Here is a 17,110-nt window from a genome sequence, read left to right on the forward strand (position 1 = left end):
GGCACACAAAGTCTTCTGTCATAGGGAACATGGAACAAGTACGTTTCCCCCCAGTATTTCTTTTTTGGCCTTGAGTCTAAAATCACATGATTTTTTGGTACTTGTTAAAAATGTGGCCGTCTGTAATCCCAGTACTTTGGGAGGCTGAGGTAGGCAGATCATGAGATCAGGAGATCGAGACCATCTTGGCCAACATGGCTCTACTAAAAGTTCAAAAATTAGCTGTGTATGGTGGCGAGTGGCTGTAGTCCCAGCTATTCGGGAGGCTGAGGCAGGAGAATGCCTTCAACCAGGGAGTCGGAGGTCGCAGTGAGCCGAGATCGCGCCACTGCACTCCAGCCTGGCGAGAGAGCGAGACTCCATCTCAAAAAAAAAAAAAAAAAAAAAAAAAAAATGGCTGGGTGCAGTGGCTCACACCTGTAATCCCAGCACTTTGGGAAGCCAAGGTGGACAGATCACGAGTTCAGGAGATCAAGACCATATTGACCAACATGATGAAACCCTGTCTCTACTAAAAATACAAAAAATAGCTGTGCATGGTGGTGGGCGCCTGTAGTCCCAGCTACTCAGGAGGCTGAGGCAGGAGAATGGCGTGAACCCGGGAGGCGGAACTTGCAGTGAGGGGAGATGGCACCACTGCACTCCAGCCTGGGAGACAGCGAGGCTCCGTCTCAAAAAAAAATAAAAATAAAATAAAATAATAAAAAAATTAATAATAATAAAAAAAGTGGCCCTTAAACTTGAACTTGCAGACAGCCTGCCTCAAATGGTTTGGCTGCAGCAGGCGTGTTTCTCTCCACGTCTCATACACTTCCAGGGACTCTCCTGCTACCTCCCCTACCAAGGCCTGGGTCACTCCAGTCATGGCCATGGACGCGACCATGTTCTAGGACGCTGAACTGCCAGAGATGGACGGTATCAGACTTCTAAAGGCTGCCTCTTTCCCTTTCCTACCCGCACACACACCCACACTGCCTCCCATAATGTGAAGTGACCTATGGATACAGAGTCTATTCGTATTTTAGAAAGCAGATTTGAATGTGCGTTCATAGCAAACTAGCAGGAACAGCCCAGGACACAGGGAGCATTGCAAACACAGAGCTGCATACAGGAAAAGTCGAAGTGTGGGTCTCATCTACTGATCAAGTTAAACAAACATCACTGAGTTGCCATCAGGAAGAGATTTATTTGGTTAGTAGTCTAAACACAGGCATAGTCCAGTGAAAATGAACAGGTTTCTTGAAAATTGATGTAGAGCTGAAGTGCTGAAACTGGCTCACTGAAATATTTCACCTGACACTAGTGCCTTATGACCCTCAAGGTAGATTAGAAATTAACAAACAAAAGCACACAGAAACACCACCAAGACCTGATTTCTCCCTGTTTCCACTCCCAATTCTATGCTTAGCTACCTTTGGGCTCTTAAGGACCCTCTCTGCGGAGGCGGCGGGCCAGCTGCATGTCTCTGGGCATAATTGTGACGCGCCTGGCATGGATGGCACACAGGTTGGTGTCTTCAAAGAGTCGCACCAGGTAGGCCTCGCTGGCCTCCTGCAGGGCGCCAATGGCCGCGCTCTGGAAGCGCAGGTCCGGGCTGATGGCCTGGGCGATCTCGCGCACCAGGCGCTGGAAGGGCAGCTTGCGCAGGAGCAGCTGCGTGGACTTCTGGTACTTTCTGATTTCCCGCAGCGCCAGAGTGCCAGGCTTGTAGCGGTGAGGCTTCTTGATCCCTCCTTTAGGCGGCGCCCTTTTTCCGACGGCTTTGGTGGCCAGGGGCTTCCTGGGGGCCTGCCAGGCGGTGGCTTTGCGGGCGGTCTGCTTGGTGCGCGCCATGATGCGGGGCCTTAGCCTCTCCCCTCTCCTTGGGCTGAGCCTGGCCGGCTGCAGGCGGTGCTGGCGTCAGAGAGCGAGGGCAGTGGTGCTGTGGACAGGATTCAGAGAGCCTGTGAGTTGAGATCCATGCGCATGACTCTCCCACACACTTAGCCCCCGCCAACCCAGCCCCACACTTACCAGCTCTCAGTTCTGTGGGTCGGAGGCCGGGCTGCCTAATCTTCCCGGAGGGAGGGTCCTGGGTTTCCTTGGTCTACACAGCAGCGGCCAGGAATCTCCCTCGCAGGCAGTCTCTTTCTGACTGGAGATCTCTGTGGTCTCAGTAAAACCCTGCCTCTTATAAGGAGCTCAGATGATTGGATTAGACCCACCCAGCTACCTTCCATTGTACTTCCTGCTTCACTAGATACTCAACCTAATCAGGGCTGTGAAAACCCAATCAAGTCCCCGGGTTCTGCACACACCCAATGGAGACCGAACCTTCTGCAGTGCACCTTGTGGGAGGGATGGTAGGTGGGTGGGTAACCTAAAGTTCTAGGTGTGGAAGGGAATCTGAAAGTTTACATTTCTCCATCATCATGGAAATATTGACAGTGGAAAAAATTCTTTAATAAAGTCGAAATTTAGCCAAATTGCACATCTGCTCCAAAACACCAATGCATGAGATCATGAGGTTTTATCAGTTCCTTTGAGAATGAAGTGTTCCAGGAGGGGGGTGGGGGGGTATGGAAATTTGAAAAATTTGAAATGGTCACTTCTCTGTCTGGGATTCTCCTCTGACATTTTCTCCCCAAAAGTGACACTCATGAAAATCTTCTGGTAGCCTCCAGCAGATTTGGCTCCGGATAAGCCAAAGCTTTCCTGAGAAAAGAATCACATGTGATTGTTGCTGGTGCTCCCCCTCAGCTCCCTCAAGCTCCTTTTCCCCTGTGAAGGTGGAAGGGACACCTGAGCTGAGCTATCCTGCCATTGCCCATGATGGGAATGCCACGAGGTCCTGAGAAGCCAGCTTTGACCTCACTGACCTGCTGACCCGAGGTCACAGCTGAGCTCAGAAAACATTGAATATATTTTGTTATTTCAATATTTGTAGGGGTACCTGTAGTTTTAGGTTCCATAGATAAATTGTGTAGTTGTGAATTCTATTCAAATATACTGTTAAAAGACTTTTGTGATACCTATAGTAGAAATTAGTGCCCAATTCAATGTAGGTATGGCACACAGAACAATAGATTCCATAATATCAGTACTTACAAAATAAGTTTGTATTAGTGTTTTAAAATTCGAGCTTATTATTTTTATTATTTTGTTGTTAAATTTTTTAAAATGTGTTTCAATAGCTTTAGGAGTACAAGTTGTCTTTCGTTCCACAGATGAATTGTATAGTGTTGAAGTCTGGGATTTTAGTGCACTTATCACTCAGTTAGTTTACATTTTCCTCAACAGGCAGTTTCTTCCTCCATCACCCTCCTCTCACCTTCCCCACTTCTGAGTCTCTAATGTTTAGTATACTACACTGCATGCTTTTGTGGACCCATAGCTTAGCTTTCACTTCTAGGTGAGATGGTGCACTATTTGCTTGTAGATTCCTGAGTTACTTTACGGAGAATAATGGCCTCCAATTCCATCCAAGTTGCTGAAATGACATAGTTTCATTCCTGTTTATGGCTGAGTAGCAGTCCATGGTGTATATGTTCCTGTTTTCTGCTTGTTTTCTTTTGTTTTATTATTATTTCAATAGTTTTTGGGGAGCAGGTGGTGCTTGGTTACATGCATAAGTGATTTAATGGTGATTTCTGAAGTTTTGGTGTGCCCACCACCTGAGCAGTGTACACTGTACCCAACGCGTAGTCTTTTATTCCTCACCCCCTTCCACCCTTCAACCTAAGTCCGCAAGGTCCACTGTAACATGCTTATGTTTTTGTGTTGTCATAGCTTAGCTCCTGTTTATAAGTGAGAACATATGATGTTTGATTTTCCATTCTTGAGTTACTTCACTTAAAATAATGGTCTCCAATTCCATCCAGGTTGCTGGGAATACCATTATTTCTTTCCTATTTTTGGCTGAGTTGTATTCAGTTGTGTATATATATATATATATATATATACATATATATATATATATATATCCACACACACACAGACACATCTATATAACATTTATATATATATAACATTTATAACAAATTTATTACATATATAACATTTATAACATATATATATATATATAAACATTTTCTTTATCAACCTGATGATGGACATTGGCTGGTTTATTTTTATTTTTATTTTTTTTTGAGACGGAGTCTCACTCTGTCGCCCAGGCTGGAGTGCAGTGGTGCGATCTTGGCTCACTGCAAGCTCCACCTCCTGGGTTCACGCCATTCTCCTACCTCAGCCTCCCTAATAGCTGGGACTACAGATGCCCGCCACCACGCCTGGCTAATTTTTTATATTTTTGGTAGAGACGGGGTTTCACCATGTTAGCCAGGATGGTCTCGATCTCCTGACTTCATGATCCACCCACCTCGGCCTCCCAAAGTGCTGAGATTACAGGTCTGAGCCACTGTGCCCAGCCTGGTTTCATATTTTTGCAATTGTGAATTGTGCTGCTATAAACATGTGTGTGCAAGTGTTTTTTTCATATAATGACTTATTTTTCTCTGGGCAGATTCCCAGTAGTGGGATTGGTGGATCAAATGATAGATCTCCTTTTAGTTCTTTAAGGAATCTCCACCCTGTTTTCCATAGTGGTTGTGCTAGTTTGCATTCCAACCAGCAGTGTAAAAGTGTTCCTCACCTCATCCACCATAACATCTATTATTTTTTGATTTTTTAATTATGGCATTCTTGCAGGAGTAAGGTGGCATTGCATTGTAGTTTTGATTTACATTTCCTTGATCATTATTGAACATTTTTTCATATGTTTGGTGGCCATTTGTATATCTTCTTTTGAAAATTACCTATTTATGTTTTAGCCCACTTTTTGATGGGATTGTTTGTTCTTTTCCTTGAGGCTTTGTTTTAGTTCCTTATAGATTCTGAATATTAGTCCTTTGTAAGATACACAGTATGTGAATATTTTCTCCCACTCTATAGGTTGTTTGTTTACTCTGCTGATTCTTCTTAAGTTTTCTTGCTGTGCAGAAGCTTTTTAGTTTAATTAAGTCCTATCTATTTATCTTTGTTTTTCTTGCATTTGCTTTTGGGTTCTTGGTCATGAACTCTTTGCCTAAGCTAATGTCTACAAAGTTTTTCTGATGTTATCTTCTAGAATTTTTATGGTTTCAGGTGTTAGATTTAAAGTGTTTCATCCATTTTGGGTTGATTTTTGTATAAGGTGAGAGTTGAGGATCCACTTTCATCCTTCTATATGAGGCTTGCCAATTATCCTGGCACTATTTGTTGAATAGGGTGTCCTTTCGCTCCTTTATGTTTTTGTTTGCTTTGTCGAAGATCAGTTGGCTGTAAGTATTTGGCTTTATTTCTGGATTATCTATTTTGTTTCATTGGTCTATATGCCTATTTTTATACCAGTAGCATGCTGTTTTGGTAAATATAGCCTTGTAGTATAATTCGAAGTTGGGTAATGTGATGCCTCTATATTCCTTCTTTGTGCTCAGCCTTACTTTGGCTATGCAGGCTCTTTTATACTTCCATATTAATTTTAGAACAGTTTTTTTCTAGTTCTGCGAAGAATGATAATGAAATATTGATGGAAATTGCATTGAATTTGTAGATTGCTTTTGGCAGTATGGTCATTTTTACAATAGTGATTCTACCCCTCCATAAGCATGGGATGTTTTTATGTTTGTTTCATCTATGATTTCTTTCAGCAGTATTTTGCACTTTTCCTTGTAGAGGTCTTTCACATCCTTGGATAGGTATATTCCTAAGTATTTTACTTTATTTTTTGCAGCTATTATAAAAGGGGTTGAGTTCTTGATTTGATTCTCTTTCTAGGTATACAATCATACCACTGGAGACAGTGACAATTTAACTTCCTCTTTAACAATTTGGATGCCCTTTATTTCTTTCTCTTGTCTGATTACTCTGGCTAAGACTTCCAGTACTATGTTGAATAGGAGTGGTGAGAAAGGGCAAACTTGTCTTGTGCCAATTTGCACAGGAAGTGCTTCCAGCCCTTGACCATTCAGTATGATATTGGCTGTGGATTTATCATATACAGCTCTTATTTTGAGGTATGTTCCTTTGATACCTAGTTTATTGAGAGTTTTTAACATGAAGTGATGTTGAATTTTATGAAAGGCCTTTTCTACATCTATTGAGATAATCATGTGGTTTTTGTCTTTAGTTCTGTTTATGTGATGAATCACATTTATTGATTTGTGTATGTTGAACAAGCCTTGCATCACAGGGATGAAGTCTACTTGATTGTGGTGGATAAGCTTTTTGATGTGCTGCTGGATTTGGTTTGCCAGCATTTTGTTGAAGAATTTTGCACCAATGTTCATCAAGGATATTAGCCTGAAGTTTTCTTTTTTTGTTGTATCTCTGCCAGGTTTTGGTATCAGAATGATGCTGGCTTAATATTTTGGAATAGTTTCTGTAGGAATGGTGCCAGCTCCCTGTTTTTTTTTTTTTTTTTTTTTTTAACTTCTGGTAGAATTCAACTGTGAATCTTCTGGTCCTGGGCCTTTTTTTGGCTGGTAGGCTATTAATTACTGCTTCAATTTTAGAAGTTATTATTGGTCTATTTGAGGATTTGATTTGTTCCTGGATCAGTCTTGGTAGGGTAAACATGTCCAGGAATTTATCTATTTCTTCTAATTTTCTAATTTACGTGCGTGGAGGTGTTGTTTGTAGTCTCTGATGGCTGTGTGTATTGCTGTGGGGTTAGTGGTGATATCCCCTGTATTTCTGATTGTGTGTGTGTTTTTTTTTTTTTTGAGATGGAGTCTGTATCACCATGCTGGAGTGCAGTGGTGCTATCTCGTCTCACTGCAACCTCCACTTCCTGGGTTCCAGCGATTCTCCTGCCTCAGCCTCCCGAGTAGCTGGGACTACAGGTGCAAGCCACCATGCCCAGCTAATTTTTGTATTTTTAGTAGAGACAGAGTTTCACCATTTTGGATCAGGATGGTCTTGATCTCTTGACCTTGTGATCCACCTGCCTCGGCCTCCCAAAGTGCTGGGATTACAGGCATGAGCCACCACACCCAGCCTGATTGTGTTTATTTTAATCTTCTCTTTTTCTTCTTTATTAGCCTAGCTGGAAGTTTATCTATTTTATTAATTTTTTCAAAACACCCACTACTGAATTCATCGATTTTTTGAAGGGTTTTTTTGTGTCTCTATCTCCTTCAGCTCAGCTGTGATCTTGGTTATTTACTATCTTCTATTAGCTTTGGCATTTGTTTGCGCCTGTCCTCTAGATCATTAGTTGTGATGTTAGGTTTTTAACAAGTCTTTTCTAACTTTTTGATGTGGGTGTTTAGTGCAACAAATTTCCCTCTTAACACTGCTTTAGCTGCACCCCAGAGATTCTGATACATTTTATCTTCATTCTCATTAGTTTCAAAGAAATTCTTGATTTCTGCCTTAATTGCATTATTTACCCAAAAGTCATTCCAGTGCATGTTGTTCAGTTTCCAGGTAGTTGTATGGTTTTGAGTGAATTTCTTAATTTTGAGTTCTAATTTGATTGTGCTGTGGTCCAAGAGACTGTTATAATTTCAGTTATTTTGCATTTGGTGAAAAGTGTATTACTTCCAGTTATGTGATCAATTTTAGAGTAACTGCTGTGTGTTGATGAGAAGAATGTATATTCTATTGTTTTTGGGTGGAGAGTTTTGTAGATACCTGTTAGGTCCATTTGATCCAGAGCTGAGTTCAGGTCCTGAATATCTGTTAATTTTCTGTCTTGATGATCTGTCTAATGTTGCCAGTGGGGTGTTAAAGTCTCTCATTATTATTGTGTGGGAGTCTAAGTCTGCATTGTTTTATCATGATACTTAGCTTCTTTCCATTGAGTTACAACATGGTCTTTTAGGTCAGCGAAGTTTATTTTTATCCACGTCCTGTCATTTTAGCCATCTCAGTCTCAGCCCACTTCTGAGCCCTTGGTGGAGAGGTGTTGTGGTCATTTGGAGGAAAAGGGGCACTCTGGGTTTTTGAGTTTTAAGGTTTTTTTGTGCTAATCCTTCTTTTTTTAAGAATTAAAAGAGGCAACATGAATTTCTTCTTTTTTTTCAAAGTTGAAACTGATGAATATCACTATCACTTAGTAAAGTTCAGGAGAAAAAATCAAGTTAGATATGCAAAAATGTGATATGAATGTGATAGGAGATGTTATTCTCTGAAGCTTAATTTCATCTGAAAGAAATGTAAGAGAAAATAAAAAGCATTGTCAAATTCTTTCTTATCTTTGTGGGTTTATCTAGCTTCAAGCTTTGAGGTTGCTGACCTTTAGATGGGGGTTTTGGTTTTGTTGTGGTTGTTGTTTGCTGTTTGATTTTTTTTTTTTAACACTCTAGCCACTCTTCTGTAGGGCTGCTGCAGTTTGCTGGATGTCTGCTCCAGATTGTAGTCACCTGGGTTTTTCCCATAGGTGGAATTATCACCTTTGAAAACTGCAAAACAGCACAGATGGCATCTTGCTTCTTCCTCTGGAAACTTTGTCCCAGGAGGGTACTAAATTTGTTACTGGCTTGAATGTATCTGTAGGAGGTGGCTGGTTACACTGCTTGGGAAAATCTCATGCAGTCGGGAGGAATGGGATCAGGGACATACTTAAACAATCTAACTGCTTTTTGGTGGAGCAGCTGTGCTCTGTTGGGGATCCCTTCAGCCCCTGATCCATTAGGGCTCTCCAAGGCCCACAGGCTGGACCAGCTGAGATGCCTGAACAGTCATGGTGGCAGCATGCAATACCCCATGGACACTTAGACTCAGGGAGAAATTAGAACTCTGTCAGCTGTAGAACAGAGGCAGGTGTGGCTGGAGGCCCTGGCTGGGAGGACCCACCCCACAAGGAGCAGTGGATTGGGTTCCTGCTTAAAGAAGCAGTCTGGCCACATTCTAGGAAAGCAGCTGTGCTGTGCTGGGGGTACCCTACCTATCCCGACCATTTGGACTCTCCAAAGCCCGCAGACCGAAACAGCTGAGTTGACCAAACAGCATAGATAGCAGCTTGGCCCTTTCCTGGGGTCTCTGTCCTGTCTCAGGCAGGCTCCACCTTGTTTCTTGTGGCTGGCTGGAATTCCAAGCCAGTGGGTCCTATCTTGTGAGTTGCCATGTAAGTGGGGCCTGCAGATTGATGCTGCTCAGCCCCCAGGATTTAGCCCCCTTCCAAAGGGTATGCACAGACCTTCTGCCTTGCCTGAGCTGCAGATACCTTTGCCAGGGATCCCGAGGCCAGAATATGTAAAGTTCCTGGGTCTCTGTACATGTTCGAGCAGCTGCTCTGCGGAGACTCCACACAGCTGTGTGCATCAGACCCAAGGCGCTGGAGACACGGGCCTATAAGGGGACCTCCTGATCCACAGATTGCAAAGATCCACGGGAGAAGTGTGGTTTCCCGGGGGCATGCAATCACTCACTGCTTCCCTCCACCGGGGGGTGCGGGTTCCCTTGGCTCTGTGTTGCTCCAGGGTGGACCGTTTCTCCACCCTGCTTTTCTTTTTTTTTTTCTTTCCTATTTTGGCTGAGTTGTATTCAGTGGTGTATATACATATATATAAGCATTTTCTTTATCGACCCGATTGATGGGCATTGGCTGGTTTCAGTTTTTTTTTTTTTTTTTTTTTTTTTTTTTTTTTTTTGAGACGGAGTCTCCCTCTGTCGCCTGGGCTGGAGTGGGTTAATCTCGGCTCACTGCAAGCTCCACCTCCCAGGTTCACGCCATTCTCCTGCCTCAGCCTTCCGAGTAGCTGGGACTACAGGAGCCGGCCACCACACCCGGTTAATTTTTTCTATTTTTTTAGTAGAGACGGGGGCTTCATCATGTTAGCCAGGATGGTCTCGATCTCCTGACCTCGTGATCCACCCGCCTCGGCCTCCCAAAGTGCTGGGATTACAGGAGTGAGTCACCGCGCCCGGCCCACCCTACTTTTCTTCATTCTCCATGGGTCAGGTTGTTTTCCTACATAGTCTCAATGTGAGTACGTGGATATCTCAGTTGAAGGTGCTTCATTCACTCGCCCCTCTTCCTCTCTGTGAGCTCCACAGACCACAGCTGCTTCCGATTGGCCATCTTGGGGCCCACTCATCAGTTGATGGGCACTTAGGTTGATTTTATATCTTCGCATTTGTGAATTGTGCTGTGATAAAAATATGTGTGCAGGTTTCTTTGATATGACTTCTTTTTTTAGGTGTGTACCCAGTAGTGGGATTTCTGGATGGAATGGTAGATCTACTTTGAGTTCCTTGTGAAATCTCTACACTGTTTTCTGCAGAGGTTGTACTAATTTACATTCCACCAGCAATGCCTAAACGTTTCCTTTTCACCACATTTACGCCAACACCTGCTGTTCTTTGACTATTGAATAATGACCATTCCCGCTGGGGTAAGGTGGGTGAGAAACTCAGCTGTTTTTCATTGTGGCTTTAAATTGCATTTCCCTGATAATTAGAGATGTGGAGCATTTTTCCCTGTTTATTAGTTATTTGTGTGTTTTCTTTTGAGAAACGTCTATGCATGTTGTTTGCTCACTTTTTAATGGAATTATTTGTGTTTTCTTTGATGATTTGTTTCAATTTCTTGTAGATTCTGGATCAATCAGTCCTTTGCCAGAGGCATAATTTGCAAATAGTTTCTCCCATTCTGTAGGTTGTTTGTTTACTCTGATGATTTATTTTTTCTTTTCATTAGCTCCCACTGATTTATTTTTGCTTTTTTTGAATTTGCTTTTGGGGTCTTTGTTATAAGTTGTTTGCCTAGGCCAATGTCTAGAAGAGTTTTCCCGGGTTTTCTTCTAGAGTTTTTGTTGTTTCAGGACCTAGATTTAAGTCTTGAATTCACCTTAAGTAAATTTTTGTGTATGATGAAAGATAGGGATCCAGTTTCCCTCTTCTGTGTGTGGCTATTCAATGTTCCCATCAGCATTTATTCAATAGGGTGTTATTTCCCCAGTTGATGTTTCTGGATGCTTTGTCAAAATCAGTTGGCTTTATTTTTGTTTTCTCTATTTTGTTTCATTGGTCTATGGATCTACTTTTATGCCAATACCACATTGTTTGGCATAGCCTTTTGGGATACTTTGAAGTCTGGTAATGTGATGCCTCCATATTTTTTCCTTTTCCTTAGGATGGCTTGGTTATCCTAGCTATTTTTGGTTCCATATGAACTTTAGAATTTTTTTTCTAACTCTGCATAAAATGATGTTGTTATTTGGGAAGAAATTGCATCGAATCTGTAGTTTTCTTTGGGCTGCATCGTTTTTTGTTTTAACAATACTGGTTTTTCTAATCCACGGGCATGGAAAGTATTTCTGTTCGTTTGTACCGTCTATTACTTCTTTCAGCAGTGCCTTGTAGTTTTCCTTGTTGGGCTCTTTTACCTTCTTTTTTAAGTATATTCCCATATACATATGTAGCTACTGTAAGAGGGATCGAGTTTTTGATTTAATTCTCATCTTGGTTGTTGTTGGTGTATAGCAAGCTGTTAATTTGTGTGCATGACTTTTGCAACCTGAGATTTTACTGAATTTACCTATAAGGTCTGGCTGTCCTTTGTAGGAGTGTTTAAGGTTTACTATGTATACCATCAGATCACCAGGCAACAGAGATAGTCTGACTTGCTTTTTTCCAATGTTAATACCTTTTATTTCTTCCTCTTGCCTGATGGCTTTAGCTAAGAATTTTGTGCTCATTTTATAGAAAAGTTTTAGTTTTATGCAAAATTGGGCAAAAATTAGAGAGTTCCCCTATATCCTTCCCCCACATATGCATAGCCTCCCTCCGGTATCAACTCCCTATCCCAGATTGTATGTGAGTTACAATCATTGAACCTACATTGATCTATTATTATCACTCAATGTCTGTAGCTTACATTAGGGTTCACTACGTTTTTGTTGTACATTCTATGGGTTTGGACAGATGCATCATGACAGGCATCCACAACCATAGTGTCCTATGAAATAGTTTCACTTCTCTAAATATCTTTTGTCTCTAGCTTCTCTATTCCTTCTTTCAACACCAACCCCTTCCAACCATGGATCTCTGTATTTATTTATTGGTAAATCTTGTCTCCTGACATTTCATATTGTATATACTTCTTATGTACAACATGATGTATTATATACATTTTACAATGTCAAAATCTAGCTACTTTTTACACAGTTATTGTAGTTTTGTAAGAACACTTCACATTCACTCTTAGCATTTTTCAAGAGCACGATATATTGTTAGGTGGAGTCACCACGCTGTAAAATAGATCTCTTGAATTTATTCCTCCCATGTGACTGAAATTTTGTATATTTTGACTGTCTCCTCAAATACCCCACCCCTGCCGCCCCAACCCATGGTAACTACCATGCTACTGTCTACTTCTATAAGGTCAACTTTTTTAGATTCTACATAAGATTGAGGTCAAGTAGTATTTGTCTTTCTATGCCTTGCATATTTACATAGCATAACATAGCATAATGATCTCCAGGTTCATCTTTGTGTCCTTATTTTTTAGGCTATTCCTTAAGTAGCCTTAAAATATAAGAACACATAGATGAACCTGGAGATGTATTTTGTTATGTATACATATCACATCTTCTTTATCCAGTCATCTTTTTTTGGACACTTATGTTGATTTTCTATGTTAGCTATTGTAAATAGTGCTGCAATAGACATGAGCATACAGATAGCTCTTCAGTATACTAATTTTATTTCTTCTGGATATATATTTAGCAGTATGGCATTGGTGGAACATATTGTAGCTCTATTTTTAGTTTTGGAGGAACTGCCATACTAGTTTCTGTAGTGGTTGTACTAATTTGCATTCTCACCAACAGGGCAAGTGGTTTCCCTTTCCTTCACAACTTCATCTGCAATTGTTATTTCTTGACGTTTTCATAACAGTTGTTCTAATGGGTGTGACACAATATTTTATTTTGGTTGTAATTTGCATTTCTGTGATGGTTAGCGATGTGGAGCATTTTTCCATACACCCACTGGTCATACCTTTCTGTCTTTTTTTCATAAATGTCTCTTTAAGTCTTTTGGTTATTTTTATTTTTGATTTTTGTTTCCTTCCTATTGAGTTGTTTGAATTTCTTAGGTATTTTGGAAATTTATTCCCATCAGATATATGGTGTGCAAATATTTTGTTCCATTCTGCTGGTTGTCTCTTCACTCTGATGATTGTTTCCTTTGTTGTGCAGAAACTTGTTAGATGTAATTCCCTTTGTCGACTTTTGCTTTTGTTGTCTGTGTTTTGGGGTTATATCTAAAAGATCACTGGCCTAACCAGCGTTGGGGATGTTTTTCCCTACGTTTCTTGTAGTAGGGTCATAGTTGAGGGTCCTGCTCTAAAGTTTGAAAGAGATTTTAGTGTATTTTTGTATATGCTGAGAGAAAAGGGTGTAATTTGATTATTTTGCATGTGGATATCTAGTTTTCCTGTCACCATTGATTGAAAGGACAGTCATTTCTTCATTGTTGTTGTTGTCACCTTTGTGTAAACTCAGTTGGCTGTACATGTGTGGATTGACTTCTCTACTCTTTTCCAGTGGTCTAAGTGTCTGTTTCTAAGCCAGTGTTATTCTGCTTGGGTTACTATAATTTTATAGCATACTTTGAAGTGAGGAAAGCACAGATCTTTTTATTTTCTCCGCAGTTTGCCCTATGACCTCACTACTCAGAGAAATGTCAAAAGAGATGTTGATTTTTCACTTTTTTTTGAGACAGAGTTTCACTCTTGTTGCCCAGGCTGGTGTGCAATGGTGCGATCTTGGCTCACCGCAACCTCCACCTCCTAGGTTCAAGCGATTCTCCTACCTCAGCCTCCCGAGTAGCTGGGATTATAGGCCTGCACCACCATGCCCAGCTAATTTTTTTTTTTTTTTTTTTTAGTAGAGACGGGGTTTCTCCATGTGGGCCAGGCTGGTCTTGAACTCCCGACCTCAGGTGATCCGCCTGCCTCGGCCTCCCAAAGTGTTGGGATTACTGGCATGAACCACCATGCCTGGCCAATTTTGCACTTTTTAAATTTTATACTTGTTGTTAGGGCAGAGCGATGATGACTAAGCTCCATCCATGCCACCATGAACACAGGAAGTTCATTTGATTTTTTACTATACATTTGTTCCCATTTTTCTTACATTCAGAGTAAGAATGAATTTGATGAATTATATGTCAGTGTAATTAGAAAAAGTGTTTTATTTTAATGAAAATTTTAATGCTTAAATCTTATAATCATAGGAATTTTCTCTTTAATTTTTGCATTTTAACACCATTATATAAAATTAAAATATGTGAGAATCTTACGTACTATAAAATTACATGTCAGATGTATTTTTCTTTCTCAGAAGGACAAGAGAGAGATCAGTATATTACCTTAGCTATAAAAATAGTTTACAGTAAAACCGATTCTTCAGAGCTGAAGACATGGAAATGAGTGCAGAGACTAGACAGTGTTTCTAGGGTCTGTTTTCTCTCCGAACTTTTCCATGCAGCTTCTAGAATACTTTACCATTTTAATATTATCAAAGGGCCCCCCTGACATAAAACAATCTTGGTAGCAATGTGAATAAAGTCATTTTAGACAACAACTTGGTGTGTAATTTTAATTTCATTCTTGCAAAAGTCAGAAAATAGTTCAGTGGATGACAAATTAAAATTCAATTTTCATTCATTCAAATTTCATTCATTCAAATCAATTCCAGTCTCCTGCTCATGACACAGCCTTCTGGATAGACTACCATAAGGAAATAGTTTCTGGAGGCTTCACCTATTGAAATCAAGCAGCAAGCGTAAAAGCTAAGACATTGCAGCTCCAGGCTTCAGTATGAAAACACATGTCTCTTGGAAGAGGTTTTCTCTCTGAAAGTAGCGTCCTGTCCCCAGGAAGCTTTGGACCCACACAACTTTTTTTCTTTCAGGTAGAAAGAAACAGAAAAATGTGTCTATATGCCCCCAGAAGCACAAATATTTAGTCAAAGTAATTATGAAAGAAGCTGCTGCCTTCATCTAGACGAGATCAATGAAACAGTTGGAGAAAGACGTTAAAATTGTAGGTCAATTCAGCCTAGACTAAAACACAGAAGGTGCAGGGCACAGGCAGTCCTGTCATAGAAACAGTGGATTCAGTCCTTTGTCCTTTAAGAACAGGCCTTTCTATCTAGACTGGGGCCCAGAAGAAGACAATTATTTTGTACTAGATGTTGAAGTGGCCCTTGGATTTTCATCTGTGAACAGCCTCCTTCCAATGCTTGGGCTGCAGCGGGGCATCTGATTCCCCATCTCACACACACCGAGGGCTGCTTCTACCACCTCCCTGAATAAGGCCCTGGTTATTCCAGTCATGGCCATAACCATGACGATGTTCTAGAATGCTGACCTGCCAGTGACGGACTGCATTAGAAACTTCTAATAAGTGTCTCTCTCTCTCCTACCCACAAACAGACCCACACTGGCTGTTCTGCCTCCTGTAATGTGAAGTGACTTGTGGATAGAGAGTCTGTTCACTTTTTAGAAAGTAGAGTTGGATGTATTTTCATAGCAAACTAGCAGGAACAGCCCAGGAGACAGGAAACATTGAAACCATGTGGCTGCATATAGAAAATTTCAAAGTGTGGGTCTCATCTACTGTTTGATCAAGAGCGAAAAATATCATCGAGTTTCCATCAAGAAGAAATGTATTTGCTTGTAAATAGTCTAATGAGGCATTCTCCAAACAAAAGAGCAAATGTATTGACAATTGATGTAGAGTTGAAGTGCTGAAACTTGCTCACTGAGACATTTCCACTCAACACTAATGCATTAGACCCTCAATGCAGAATAAAAGTTTACGAATAAAAGCAAATAGAAACACAGTCACTACCTGTGATTTCTGCTTATGTTTCCACTCCCAATCATATTCTTAGCTACTTTTGGACCCCATGGGGGAAAAGAAACCAGAACGGAATAAAACTTCTAACATCAGAACTACCAGTAACTGAAAGAAGAGAAAACAAAAACAAAAAACAAAACAGAAGCGAAGCCCTCTAGAGTGCAAGGTATCCCAGGAGAGTGAGCTCTTAAGTACCCGCTCCACGGAGGCGGCAGGCCAGCTGCATGTCTCTGGGCGTAAATGTCACGTGCCTGGCATGGATGGCACACAGGTTGGTGTCTTCAAAGAGGCGCACCAGGTAGGCCTCGCTGGGCTCCTGCAGGGCGCTAGTGGCTGCGCTCTGGAAGCGCAGGTCTGGGCTGATGGCCTGGGCGATCTCGCGCACCAGGTACTGGACGTGCAGCTTGCACAGGAGCAGCTGAGTGGATTTCTGGTACTTTCTGATTTTGCAGAGCGTCAGGGTACCAGGCCTGTAGCCGTGGGGCTTCTTGATCCCTCCTGTAGGCAGCGCCCTCTTGCCGGCAGCTTTGGTGGCCAGGGGCTTTCTGGGGGCCTCCCAGGTGGTGGCTTTGTGAGTGTTCTGCTTGATGTCTGCTGTGGTGCAGGGCCACGGCCTCTCCCCTGTCCTTGGGCTGAGCCTGACCAGCTGCAGGCGGCTCTGGCGTCAGGGAGCGAGGGAGGTGGGTTTGTGGACAGGATTCAGAGAGCCTGTGACTTGAGATCCGTGCAGAAGACGCATCCTCACGCTTAGCCCCTTTCAATCCAGCCCTAGACTTACCTGCTCACAGGTCTGTGGGTCAGAGGTCAGGATGCTCATTCACCCTGTGGGGTCCTGGGCTTCCGAGGTCTACACACCCGCAGTGGGAATCTTCCTGCAGCTAGTCTTGCTCTGTGGTCTCAACCAAGTTTAGAGTCTTATAATTTGCTGTGATGATTGCATTAGAGCCACCTGGCTAGCTTCCATTGCACTCATTGCTTCACGAGATTTTTAACCTAATGAGAATGAGCTGTCCCCATCCCACCCTACAAAGTAGCTGGTCAGGGCTGAGTGCTCTCCTGGGGGTAAGGGGATGACATGCCCAGGTGTCAGCTCAAAGGATCTCTGCATCATCCTGAGGTGGGAGGCAGGGCAAGGAGCACCAATGAGGTTCTCCCCCTCCCCCCTCCCCCCACAGTGAAAGCTTATCAAGTCTATGGGTTGTGCCACACCCAAGGGTGGTGTTACCTTCCATTGTATTTACGGGTTCACAGATTTGTAACCTAATCAAGGTATGA

At 41.9% G+C, this 17,110-nt stretch overlaps 1 protein-coding gene across 1 annotated transcript; it reads right to left on the minus strand.

Annotated features, from left to right (window-relative positions):
- Positions 1 to 1,422: 1,422 nt before the first annotated feature.
- LOC100604763 lies at positions 1,423 to 16,652 on the minus strand. The gene is made up of 4 exons (XM_030808697.1): positions 16,614 to 16,652; positions 16,031 to 16,493; positions 2,615 to 2,760; positions 1,423 to 1,893 (listed from the first exon to the last, which is right to left on the minus strand). Exons 1-4 carry the CDS (start codon positions 16,650 to 16,652, stop codon positions 1,423 to 1,425), a joined length of 1,119 nt encoding a protein of 372 aa, XP_030664557.1.
- Between the last annotated feature and the right edge of the window lie 458 nt (positions 16,653 to 17,110).

This window comes from Nomascus leucogenys, unplaced genomic scaffold (genome assembly GCF_006542625.1).
Source record: "Nomascus leucogenys isolate Asia unplaced genomic scaffold, Asia_NLE_v1 000882F_75838_qpd_obj, whole genome shotgun sequence".
In the NCBI taxonomy this organism is placed as follows: domain Eukaryota; kingdom Metazoa; phylum Chordata; class Mammalia; order Primates; family Hylobatidae; genus Nomascus; species Nomascus leucogenys.